The 14,413-nt window shown below is 36.4% G+C and overlaps 1 protein-coding gene across 1 annotated transcript in view; it reads right to left on the bottom strand.

Annotated features, from left to right (window-relative positions):
• LOC124170798 (serine-protein kinase ATM) overlaps positions 1-14,413 on the bottom strand; it is a 182,773-nt gene that overhangs the window by 155,449 nt on the left and 12,911 nt on the right. The window contains exon 7 of the mRNA XM_046549763.1: positions 1,310-1,414. Within this exon, the coding sequence (XP_046405719.1) occupies positions 1,310-1,414 (105 nt within the window). The remainder of the gene's footprint in view (positions 1-1,309; positions 1,415-14,413) is intronic.

The following is a 14,413-nucleotide window of genomic DNA, read 5'->3' as shown; positions in this document are numbered from 1 at the left end:
TGCATAAATAGACCATTCAAAACAAACATTAAGAACCTGTACAGAGAGTGGATGGCAAGCACAATGCATGACGAAACTCCCTCAGGAAAAATAAAAAACCCAGAGCCGACGCAAATTTGTCAATGGATTTTGGCATCATGGAAGATGATTCCAGATGATTTAGTCCTAAGAAGCTGAAATGATACATTTTGAATTTATATGGACAGCAAAGAAGACATTGAGGTATGGGACAGTGAAAGGGAGGACGTGATTTTCTCAGAACTTAGTGGCAGTGACGAAAACTAAAAAGAAGAACTGCTATAATATAAATATTAATGAGTGATTCATGATTCTATTTCCACGAGTGTATTGTTATTTAGTTTCATAATGTAACAAATGTTATCACGTTAGTTCAATTTTCTCGTGTCCTCCTAAGACGTTCCAGTATTGTCCTTGCCCACACCTTCTCAGCAGAAAGAAGACAAAAACACTGCTATCAGGCATCTATAAGTTACAGATGGTATTCTGCTTTCATTTGTTATTTTGCCGAAGGACATCCATAATCGAATGATAGCAAGTTGAAATCGTATATAGTTTTGAAGATAATTTAGTTGGATAGCAGGGTGATAATATCGATATGTAACCCAATAAATTCTGTGAAAGGCATAAATCAACACTAAAATTTGGTGAATAATCTTGATTAAAAATTTTTAAATTCATGTTATGACAAAATGATGCAGGATTAAGGGCTAAAAATTGATTTTTTGGTAAAGTAATTTTCTCGCTCATAAGCCAGCCCAAAAATGGGGGTGCATGGGATAAGCAAGGCCACAGCTAACACAAGTAAATATGGCAGCATTTAAAAAAAATAACTTGAAAGTTGATAAAAATGATTTTGAAAGAGTAAACATAGTAAAATGGATATGACAAATAAAATAGCATTGCTTTGATTGTATGGACCCAGAAGAAACTTGAGTAATTACTTCGTTTTATAGCAAGTAATGAAAAATGCATTTGGATCCAAAAATATAAGAAGATCCAACTCCTGAATTAAGGATCCAATCTGGCTCTGGATTCGAAAAAAATGCTGCCCCATCCATCCCTACAAAACAGTATGGATTAAAAGAAGCATGAATCACTTAGGAAAGCAACAGCTATTGAGGTTTTCCCTTGGCATCCTTTCAGATTTTTGCAGCAGAAACATAGTTTTTTACCACTCCACTTTTTACTTAACGCAAATTCTACGGCCTGAAGGCACTCCTGCCTCATACAATTGTCATTGTTTTGAAATCAAGTTAAAAAGACAAAACTATCACGAAAAAATACTTACTTTGAGTAACGTAGTTTCAGAGACAGATGGGTCATAAAACGACAACACTTTATCCATAATAGTCTCACCAAACTTGCAGGCCATTTCTCTGTTTCCTTTCGCCACCTTCCCAGACAAAAGCCAAAGTCACCCCAGAAGAAAATGAAAATTAATTACAACAAATATAAACATACATTAATTCCACAAGAGATGATCATATAATAAACATACACTAATTCCACTAGTGATGATCATATAACCACTGTGTCACATCAAATTCGAATACGTACACCAGTATGTTCAACCTCAACCAAGCTAATGGACACATGACCAGGTTTCCAGAAGCTGAGCATTTGAAAATTACCTGAGGTTTCCACTTTCTCCGTAATATTCCAGGGGGAAATATTGAGCTTTTTCTCTAAAATTACAAGGCAATGTTTGGTATATTTTTGTAATACAGTGCAAGCTCGATAAAATGAGACCCCACGGTGCTCAAATAAACACTCGCTATGGCGAATTGTCACTTTACTTAAGGCAAATTTGTCGGAGGTGGAGTAAATAATAGCCAAAAAACCAATTGCCAACACTTATATAGGAACAGGGTTGGTAAGGCAACGGAGAAATTTCTACCCGATAAACTTAATCATAAATCCAGACGAAAGGCTATGGTTTTTGCATCACTAAATTTCCTTACCTTAACCCTTTTTATGTGGGGGCACATCTACAGACACACATCAGAGACAAAGCCGAATTGGGGAGAGCATCTACTGATGCACCTCGTAATATAATTTTTCCTTCCTTATGGAATGGGTCCAAAGACACAGTTCTTTTGAATCTATGCTCTGCATGGCTCTGACATCTAGCATGATTTTTTTTAACTTTGAGTCTTAGCAGGAGAGGCTTAGACATTCTTTACTTTTGTGGAAGTTTTATGGTTGTTTCGAGGCCAAGGACCCTCTAACAGTATTTTTTCTTTCACTTACCCTCGGTCACATTTCTAAGGACAAAGGATTTTGTTTTGCTGTTCATTTTTCATGGAAAAACATGTTTTCTTTTTTGGTGCCTCTTCTGAGACATTTTTGTGTGAATAGCTACGGGTGTACTTCAAACATTTGAAATTTCCTTGATATCTGCTCCTATTTTTTGAGTGGAAATTCAGCTTGTACAGTATCCCGAGTTTGGTGCTCTTTTGATTTGAGTTTTGTGTCTTCTGTGTTGCAGATATACGTGTGTAACCCATTATTAGGCATTCCTATTTTGTGATATCTTCCTCTTCAAAATATATCACCCTTTATGTGTTCTTCTTCTATGTTTCTGACGCTGTCTGTTCTGACGAACATTTCTGTCATTGTGTAGTTAATAATTTTTAGCAGTCACTTCCATAGGACTTTCATTTAGTGTGTACGCACTTCACAATTTTCAGTCCTTAGGCTAAGTTATCCATAAAATGGCTAAGAGACTGCCTACATTACCCTGCTGATGTCATAAACAAAATGTTGGAGCTTAATGAAGAAGAGGAATCTATAAGTCAAAGCAGCTCACAATCACTGGAGGAACACTCAAATGTGTCAGTAGGAAATATCGCCGGTACCAGCGGGACAGCAGTAGGGTTTCCTCAAAGAATTCAAGAACTGCAGATTTCTGAGAGCAAAATGGAAAGTGAACCGGAGGAAGATGATGATGATGATGGCTATACAAGGCAATCACATTCCACCATTTGGATTGAACAAGGTGCTCCTAGACCTAGATTTCCGGCTAGGTTTGAGGTTGGTTCGAAAGGTGATCTAGTAGAAAAATATCAGCCTGACAAAATTTTTGAACATTTTGTTGATGATGATATATGCAACTATATAGCACAGCAAGGTAATTTGTATGCACAGCAAAAAATAAAAGAAAAAACTTTGCAGCAGAAAATGAAAAGGAGAAGCCGGGATAAAGACTGGATTGATACCAACGGGGAGGAAATAAAGTTGTTTTTGCAATGATGCTTTTGCAGGGTATCATACAAAAGCCCACCATAACCAGTTACTTTACCCACAACCAGCTCTTGGCAACCCCCATATTTCATGAAATTATGAGTGAGATGAGGTTTTTTTCTCCTCTTGATATTTCTGCATTTTGCAGATAATGAATCTTTGAGTGACACCACACCAGTATCCCTAAAGTTGTTTAAAATCAAGCCTTTATTTGATCACTGCATAAGAAAAATTTCTGAAAGCTACATTCCCGAAGGACACATGTCTATTGGTGAAAGTTTATTGCTATGGAAAGGCCATCTTGGGTGGAAGGTGTATAAAAAAAAGGTCGTGCTTTGGAATGGAATCCTATAAGCGATTTAGTGAGGCAAAAAGTGGGTATGTTTGGAATATGATGATGTACACGGCGCAAGATACAGAACTTGCAAATTATGTGGGTGGAGTTGAAGTGCGCAGTTTCACTAAACCCTCACGGATTGTGCTAACAATTTCAGAAAAGCTACTAAAAAAGGGTTATCTTATAGGGCTCAATAATTACTACAGCAGCCCCGAGCCCCAGACAATTTTTTGAATTTGATGGAAACTGATGCATTGGGAATGCTGAGATTAAACAGAAAGCAGCTGCCGAAATTTGTTATGACAAAAAATTGAAAACGGGAGAAGTTGCAGCTGCCTTCAGAAATAAGTTGATGGCTTTGAAATGGAAGGACATGAGGGATGTTTGTACATTGAGCGGTGTCCATGATGCTAGTACAAAGATATTTCGGGAGAGGAAAGGGAAGACAAAGGAGAAACCTCTCACCATTGTGGAGTACAACGACACCATGGGAGGAGTTGATCTTTTGGATCAGTACATGGTGACATACAGTATGGTGAGGAAGATAATAAAGAAGTATTATCAAAAGATATTCCGACACCTTGATCTATGTGCTTTCTACGCTTATCTGATTTAAAAAAGCATGGAGGGAAAGAAAATCATCTGAATTTCCATTTAGATCTCATTTACCATCTATTCCACAAATACGGAAGAGCAATTTCTAAGGAGCCAGGAAGTCGCTCAAACTACACACTCCCCTACGGTTATCAGAGAGGCATTTTCAGGACCTAAATCCACTAACTGCCACTAAAAAATATGTACATAAGAGATGTGTAGTGTGTTTGTCAAAAAACCAGAGGCAAGAAACAATATACTGCTGCAGAGTGAGTAATGTTCCGCTCTTTCCTGCTCCCTGCTTCTGCGCGTACATCACCCAAATGCAATACTAGGTGAAAGATGAAACAGTGTGTAAATAGTGTAAATATACCTAAAAAAATATATAAGCAATGGAGTACAGTAATGGAGAAATAGCCTTATAGGTAAGTAAAAGTTTTTTTTATAAACAATATAGCATGAAATAATAAAATGAAATTACCTAATTGTTGTCAACAAAAATTTTTTAAATAATTAATGAGACCGTTCAAAAAATTTATTTTCCTCATTCTTGCTCAAGAAATCAATAACATTTAAATCCACCAAAAATCAAATGTACCTATCAAAGGATAAAAAATCCCCACCAGGGGAGTGACTATTCAAAAAAGTGTCCCCATTAAAGGAGGTTAATAGCAAAATAACCATTCAATTTATAAGTGCCGTATTGTATAAAAATCATGCAAAGCATTGCTTTGTCAACATTATATCATGGAGAAGTTAGTCCTTAATACTTTATCTCCAATGTTGAAGCACATACTGGTTACCGAACAACACGGTTTTAGAAAAGGAATGTCTACCACCACTAACTTAGCTGTTCTTAATAATTTTATAAATAATTCCTTAGATGAGAATAAACAAGTTGATGTAATTTATACAGACTTTGCCAAAGCCTTTGATAAGGTGAATTTTGACTTGCTGCTGCATAAGTTGAGCCTCATTGGCATACATGGTCCTATGTGGTATTGGATTAAGAGTTACCAGTTTTTTCGAAAACAAATGGTCAAAGTGATGGATGCTACCTCCAAAGAATTTAATGTAACTTCTGGTGTCCCTCAGGGTTCACATTTAGGCCATATTCTTTTTCCGATATTTATAAACGATATTAGTAGTATAATTTATCCCATTCCCCATTTGATGTATGCAGACGACATTAAGATCTATGTTACCATCTGTAACAATGAGGATTGCTTAACCCATTTACGGCCAAAGGTGCGAAAACGCACCATTTTTTAATTAGTTCGTAAAAAAATATCTACTCAGTTATTCAATAGTTTTTCCTTGGTAAATTATTCATTAGATGAGAACCTTATTTTTAAAACCATTTTCTTTAAAAATTTTGACGTGATTATTTAATTATAAATTTTCAAGTTTACTAAATTTCATGCTCTTCGAGGTCTATCAACTTAATATTTTTTTACGAGTGTACTAAGAATATTTAAGAATCCTAATACTAGTATTATAAATGTACTATTATCGCTTAATTACTCTGATTTTTTTAAATCAAATAATATATTAAGAGATGTATAATTTTGACACTTGTATATAATGGTGCGTTTTCGCACCTTTGGCGTTTGGGGGTATGGCAGATTAGGACTGGGGTACCGTACCGAGAGAGAAATCTTGCAAACCTCAGTCACTAATATTGTACGCCACCCTGTAATTATTCGGTGAATCAAGTTAATCATTGTTGGGTTCTAAAAAACCATAAAATATATTTTTTTATCTTATTGGTCTCACAACTGTCGTCTTCTAAAATGTGGCTTCATTTAGTCATTGCGTACTAATGAGTAGCTCGATTCCCCGCCACGAGACCTATCGATTTTTAACCGTATGTAAGTTTCTCAAATAGCGCTGGTCGTTCAGAAATGGATCACTGCTATGTACGCATTAATGGATCTCACCTTCCAATTCTAGAAGAAAGCTTCAAGAAGTTAGTCTCATAGGTCTATACGCATTCGTTAGGCATGACGGGTGTAACTGGATGATATCACAGCTTCAAGATCAACGTTTCAGGCAACGTAGGAGTGAAAAATTCTCTTTTTCATTGCATCAAATTTTCCGAGACTACTGTAGATGGATAATAAAAGAAGGTGTGTGTCCACTCAAGATATCTTGACAACTCTAGAGGAAACCCTGGATCCTGTGGATGACGCCACGCATGTTGTCTAAATACCGCCAGACGTTAAGAACTTGACTGATGAATAAGACATCGGTGATGACATATGAACTGCGAAGCCGATTTACAATGACATCACGGTAACATTGGAAACGCATCGAGGCGATGGTATAGTAGATCACCGGCTAGGTGCGCAAGAAGAAGAAGGAAAGCCATCTGTATACCAAAAAAGATATCCAGTCGTCTGATAAAAGGGACTAATTTTCTAAAATGGAAAAGGATATTGATACAAAGTTTTTGTGTCGTCCAATATCTAAAGAGAAGGAGTATGACGAATAAATAAGACGTGAATTTGGAAGTATGTCTCCATCTGACATTTTCCTCCTGTTTCTTGATGATGAGGTTTGGAGGAAATGGTATATTTTTCAAAAAAGGTATGTTACTGATAGCAATAGGCATCAGTTACAATTAGTATTGCAGGCTTGAAAAGTTTCTTGAGATTTTTATTCTCTCTGGGTATCATATGCTCCCGCAGCAGGACTTGTACTTGTCTAAAGATATTATAAAGATAAATGGGTTGAATTAGTTCGTCAAACTAGGAGTAGAAAGAGATAAAGGAAAATATCCACCTTTTTTCTCGACAAATCGGACAAATTTGCAAAGCTGAGACCAATATTTACAATGTTGAATGCTAATTTTTGCAGTTGGGAATTTTTTCTCATAACCTTTCTATAGATGAGCAAATGGTTCCGTATTTTGGACGCCACTCAGTGAAAATGTTGATATAAAATAAACCGGTTTGATTTGGGTTCAAATTATGATGCCTTTGCTCTTCAGATGGCTACCTAACCCAATTTGTTTTTGTATGGAGGGTCTTAATAAAACAAATCCTCATGGAGTGAAGGTAGGATTAAGAGCTATCGTTGTTTCACATTTCTTGAAAATAATTCCCGATATTACTCAGCATCGGTAATTTTTTGACAACTTCTCCTATACGTGTTCCATGTTCCAAACACTGAAGGAAAGGCGATCCTTTGCAACTTGAAACATTCGGGAAATTAAAACTGAAAAGTGCCCGCTTGAAGACTCTAAAGCTCTTGGAAAAAGCCTCGAGGCTCAATTGTTTATGCTTTTGACGAAGAATCTGCATTGTTCGCGGTCAAATGGAATGAATCCTCTGTTGTAATTGTGGCCAGAAACACAGCCAATTTACCATTTGAAAGAAAAGGCATAACTATTCCCCAGCTTCTCGTCATTGGGGATTGCAATAATCCCATAGGTGGAGTATATATCACGATAATACAAACGCGATTCATAGAATCAAAATCAGAAGGAAAACGAGGTGGTGGCCATTATTCACCAATTTACTGGAAAGTGTGTTTACTTATTCATGGAAAATCTATGGGAAGGCTAGTCGGCTCAAAATGTCTCCAATTGATTTCTCAAAGATCATTTGGTGCACTAAATCAAAGGTGACCGATTCACTAATGGCAATCAATAAGATATACATGCAGAAGGACCATCAAATCCGAAAAAAGACAAACCTTCTCGTAAATATTTACTAGCAGACACTAAAGAAGATAATGCAGGTCATATTATCGAGAAAAAGGTATCAAGCAAAAGGTGCAGGTAATGTAATAGGCACAATGCATATTTTTGGGTAAAATGTAATGTGCCTTAATATCCAAATAATTTTCATAAATACAAGGGTTTTGTTATAGTATGAACGGTTACTTAATGATTTTAAATACTAATTTATGCGTTTCTATGTGTTTATAAATTAAACAGTGGAAAAGAAAAAGATTTTAGTTTTTCACGGTATGTTAACCGAAGTACCCACATTCCGCCAAAGGTGCGAAAACGCACCATTATTTTTCTGGTATAAATAAATTTTTTAGAGCCTCAAAATTTTCAAAATTTCTTTTCTACTATCTATTAAAACTAAATATGATGATAAATTTAAAAATTTCTACCGAATATTAGCCTTGGCCGATAATGGGTTAATACTGAACAGTTGTATTTCCAGGATTTTTGAATGGTGCTAGTGTAATTTCATGACTCTGAATGTAAACAAGTGCAGTGTCATATCCTTTACTCGCAGGAAACTTTGTCATAATTTTAGATATATTATTAACAATTAAGCCATTCCAAGAGTCTCAACCGTGAAAGACCTGGGTGTTTATTTTGACAAAGGTCTGTCTTTCAATGCTCATATTGAGCATATTGTTTCAAAGTCATTACGTATGCTAGGCTTTATAAATAGGCTACTCAGTGATACAAAAAACATTTATTTGCTTAAAGTATTGTACTCAGCACTGGTACGCCCTATTGTTGAATATAACAGTGTTATCTGGCATCCTTATTACAAAGTACATATAAATAAAATTGAGAGAGTACAAAACAGATTTTTAAGAACAGTAAATTTCTACGCTGGATTTCATGCTCAATACACCCCATATAGAGAAACTCTTCAAATATTAGATATGGAACCTTTACTGGTCAGAAGGAAACTTAACGATCTGTTGTTTCTATATAAACTATGCCATAATTTGGTATATTGCACTTGTCTCAATGATATTAGTTTAAATTGCTTAGTTACCTCAACAAGAAATTGCAACACTTTCTTTGTTAAATTTTGTAAAAACAATATTGTTTATAATAACTTTGTCACCAGGGCAATGAGGTTATTTAACAGTGCATCACATGTGACTAATGCTGACATATTTTATGATTCTTTTGACTCATTTAAACGAAATATGTTAACATATTTGCTGTCAATACACTACCTATCGACTTGATGTACCTTGTATAAGATATGCTACTTTTATTGCACTATAATTGTAACTGTAAATGTACTAATTTTCTTGTAATTTTCTATACATTTAATATTTGTAAATTGGGTTTACTCCCGTAAAATAAATATTATTATTATTATCCCAAAGCATAACCGACGAAGCCACTTTTCCTTGTGCATTAACCCATTTATGCCGAAGGTTTGAAAAATGCAAATTTTACCCTGATTTTTACATATTGTCGATAAAAATAGGTATGAAAACAATATCCGAAAGAATAAACAATGTATCTCTTGCCAATTATTAATTACGAAGTGTTCCAAAAATGGAACACTAGGCAAATCCACTACTATGACATACTCATTGATAGCATGCAAAAAATTTGATTCATACTTTTATTAACTCACTATTAAGAATGATATCCAGGTTAACACTTAACATGGAAGGATACATTGCAGTTTTTACATTGAAAAGTGGTATTTTTGTGGCTTTGGACACAGCGAGTTTGCTTTCCCTGCGTTACATTCTGATGATTAATGAGGTCACGACGTGAGTCAAGTTTACGATTCATAGATTTCATGATTTCACGGTCTCCCTTTCCCACCAGGCTCAATAGAATTGCCGTATGTCTCTATATATTGACAGGTCAAACGGCGACGAAATTCAAGAAGATCCATTGGCTTCACATCGTCTTTCTGCAATTACCAAGCATTTTGTAAAGCCAGCTCAAAGCAGAATACCGGAGGGCTCGTGTACTACCATTTCTTTCCACGGTTTGATGCTTGAAACTTGTCAATATTTTCATCAGCTCGGCCCACTCCTCCTATATACTGATTATAGACCTTGATTGAATTTGGCTGAGTAATTCGTATATTTCTTCTTCTTTCTGCTTTTGAGAATAACGACTGATTGTAACAAAGGATTGACACCAGCACCAGAAGATGCAACAGTCACAACACTTTTATCATTTCGTCTACAAACAATATTGTCTTTCCCATCAATTCGGTAATCGAATGTGCCCAAATATTTTTTATTTAGGGTAGCATCAGATAGTAAATGTTTGTCTACGCAATCTTTTCTCGCTATGCCAGTTGCTTGGTGGACCATTGAATGAAGTTTATCAAGGAGTGCAATGTTTGTATACAAGTTGTCAAACACAAAATGGTATTTACCGGGATGATGCGTTGTGAGTACCTCAGTGAATTGTAAAACTCTTGAAGCACTTACACCATATTAATGGTATTGAGTGTTCGGTTTTTTCCTTGATAAGGCTGAAACCAGCAAATGTAGCCTAGACGCACCAGAATTTATACCCAAACCGAATAGGCTTACCCCAAATGAACTGTTTGCACCCATCACAACCGAAATAGGGAATCATGGCCTCATCAAAGCTGATGAAGTATATTTCATTTGACACAAATATCATACATCCGTCATTCAGACGCTCAGTTAGAGGCCGCAACTTGGAAAACTTGTCCATGTGCTTCAAGTTAGAGTTGTCAGCAAAATGCAAATTTGAAAATATTGTTTCAAATCGGTCACGTCTCGTTGCACCACTTACTAGAGAATTACGTGAAACTGGTCTTTGCTCCCAAATCATACTTCGTCTTGGAACAGAGACGTAACCACTCAGGAAAATTATTCCCAAAAAACATCGACAGCCAGTTCAAGGTTCACTTCAATGTCCAGAGAGAGTTCTAAATATTCTTTAGGGGTTTTCATTTTCATGATTTGTTCTTTTGAAACTCTACCTTCTATTGGCTGGGTAGTCAGATAGGCTTTCTTTCATTTGCGCACAACTCTGGTTACGTCTTTTCTTTGAGTAATAAGAGGTTGAGGCGAAGCAGAAGCCAATGCACCGTCATTTTCAATAGTATCACCATCCGGTTACAGAAAAAGGTAAAACTTCTCATCAGAAGAACCATGAATGTGATGATCAGAAGCGCGCAGCAATGAACCGGGAAGATAATTAATTGTTACACGCCTAATTACTTACTTGATTTAAAATTAAAGTGAATTTTTCAGTGCGCATGAATGCACACATAATAGTAGTGGATTTGCCTAGTGTTCCAAAAATGGAACATCGTTAAATAAAAGCTTATAACTAAAACAAAATATGCTGATTCAAAAATTTCTTCATTAAGTACTGTAGGTTAACTATTACTGAACATGCAGGGAAAAATTTACAAAATTTGCACGTAATGGCAAATAGTTATTAATATAACATTAGAGATGGTCACAGAAAAACTGCCTTGAAAAAAAAGACTGATATTTCTCAACACACTGGCTGCGATGGGTTGGCAAAACTGACTGAATCTTTCCGCCCCATAATGCAATATATCTTTATAAAGAGGTACAGAAAGAAAAACCGTGGCATATTTGTATATAATGAGTCGTAGTCATTAAATTAGAAAGTCACAGCAGGTGTTCCAAAAATGGAACACTAGGCATAAATGGGTTAATGTGATCATTTTATTATTTTGGTATTTTCCACTGAAAATTCATACAATTACTCGGGTGCTTTTGTTGTAATGGTTTGCCCTCCCACACCATCTAAAATTCTCTTTGATTTTTTCAATTGTGAAGAGCAAATAGGAAAATAAATTAAGTATGCCACCCTCATATTGCTCTACTATTTTCTCGCTTAAATATGTGTTGCATTTTTTGGTCATGTTGTCTACCTTCAAATGCTCTCAATTCACGCGACTACGGAAGTGTGGGTATGCTGTCGACTGCTTTGTGCCACCAGAGGAATGAAAGAAGATCAAACATTCGCAAATGTTGATGCCACATTATTTTCACAAAAATGCACCACTTATTTATCGAGTGACAGTTAACCACATGAATTTAAAACTGACCACACCATGTTAGCTTCATTTCGAAGAGATCGCCAGCAATTACTGAGATTCGGGACACTTGGTTAAGGTTTTACGGTGATGGAAACTCTCCCTATGGTGAGTGCCAACACCCAAATGGCCTCGTAAAAATGATTTTTTAAAATGCTAATCATAGGGTCAATTGACAGTGCTTCGACTATCTCTCGTAATGGTGGGGGTCTCATAATAGCCCATACTCGTTTTAACACGGTTCCACCGTACATTGGTAAAAAATAATCTTTACACTGGCACATTAGGAGAAAAAGTGACAAAATTAGATAATACAAAGCTTTAGAATCCAAAATTTTAAATTAAAGCAATACAATGCCTCGAGGAAATGAGTTCCAATTCTCTCCTCGCATGCGCCAATACACTGCGATGACTGTCCTACTCGTGAACTCTTCCCTTTTAAAGCTCTTGCAGGGGTTACGTAACAGACTTTCAGCCATGGCAAATTTTATGGTAAAATACGACATGTACATAGTGCACATCTTCCCAAGAGATTGAACAGCAATATTCGGATGCTTAGCGCCGTAGGATGATAACCACGTCAAAAGTAACTACGTCATATTTTTCACAAAACCCCTCCCTCGGCCCTCCATTAGCCCTTGGCCCATATCCCTGACGTTTTTTTTTTCATCTCCGACACCGAACAGACTAGTTTAGAAGGAAACATTCGTATCAATCAACAATCATTAGCTTTGAAGGAAAATATGAAATCACATGAGAACAATCGAAACTTTACTCCTCTCTCCCCTTTTTACCAATAGACCTTTTTCAGCCTACCTGCCTCAAAGCTTCCCGCAAATTCATCCCACTTCTGGAGGCAACTGGTATGTGAGTCACCTTTCTGACCTAATGGTGTCTAACAATAGCTTTCGGAAATTGGATCAATTGCAAGTGATTCAAAAAAGAATGAGGCCAAACACATTTCTGACAGTATTTATGTTTTTTAAGCTCTAATTGATTGAAACAAAGCTTTCTAGTTAAAACAAGCCTATACCAATACTTGGCACTGTCAAAGCATCACAACTTTCAAGGAAACAAGCGTTGCACGAACACAGTCACACAAGTCGAGGCACTGGAAACGGAAACTGCGTGCATCACTAATCTTGCACGGCTTCGCCTAGAAGCTTACCACGCCACAAAGTTGCAAAGTCCCCTGGCTCCCTCGTTCGCAGCCTTGTTGCTTGAAAGATGGAGGGAGTGCATTCCTCCCACTCCACTTCTCCTTTATGAGCTTCGGCTGCCCAACCCTTTGCTATGCTTTTGTCTCATAATTGTGCCACAGTCAACTTCTATAACGCTCTTAATTGTGTTGCAGATTGTGCAGTTTCAATTTAATTTTATGATAAACTATACTTTTAAAAATGTCTTCCACAGGGTGGAAACATTTTTATTATGATGGGGAGAACTCAATATATGCCACTCAAAATCCACTTCACCACTACTGAAGCGTCTGCGACTGAAATACAAGTGACAAAATCTGGGGAATGAGAAAGTGACAAAAAATATGGGGAAACGTGTGTGAGGAAAATTTGAAAGTCTTTTAATGTGCATGACAATCAAAACTGCATTCTTTTTATCGTACGTCCCTGCGTAAACTTGAAAAAATACTTCATTTTATAGCAGGCAGTTAAAAAAGCATTTGGATCCGAAAATATCCGAAGATACAACACCTGAAATCAAGGATCCGATTGCGATCTGGATCCGAAAAAATTCCTTGATCCATCTATACCTCCTTCATACTTTTAAATACTGTCATTTCGGCACTCCTGAATAAGGTTGTATTAGTCAGACTCTCCTTATATATAATAGTATTGATATTAAAGGATTAGCAACAAAAAACTAAAGGAATTGAGTTTTTCCTTGGTTGGGTTAAAAACTAAGGGGGAGGGGAAAGGAAAATAAACAAACTTACGGATTCCAGAATTTCCAAAAATAATTCATTCCCAGTTATAGAGGGCATGCTAAAAAATTACACAATTCAAACAAAATCTGAGTTCCCACTTCACTGAGATAGATTCATTCTTTATGCAACAGAGTTACCATCTACAGTAGGACGGATTGGAAAAATCGATTTTTTAAAAATCCATCTGGCCCATTGAAAAAAAGTTGTGGGACTGATCAAAAATAAGCCCTGAAAAATTTGAGACCTCTAGGTGAACTCCTGACCCTCACTCAAATGCAATTTGGGGGGGAGGGTCAAAATTCGAAAAATATAATATTATATGGTCATGCCCTGTAGATTTTGCCAAGTTACTGCCCTTTCAGAAAAAAAAATTTGTGCATTTTGATGTATCTGCCACCGTTTAGCCACAAAATACCTAATTTGAGTCCGCGTCCGGGAACTCTGAGTAAGGATGTGAAGTTTACTAATAGGGAATAAACCATT

This window comes from Ischnura elegans, chromosome X, assembly GCF_921293095.1.
Source record: "Ischnura elegans chromosome X, ioIscEleg1.1, whole genome shotgun sequence".
NCBI lineage: Eukaryota > Metazoa > Arthropoda > Insecta > Odonata > Coenagrionidae > Ischnura > Ischnura elegans.
The sequence above is the reverse complement of the archived record's forward strand: the minus strand, read 5'-3'. Positions and strand labels throughout refer to the sequence as shown.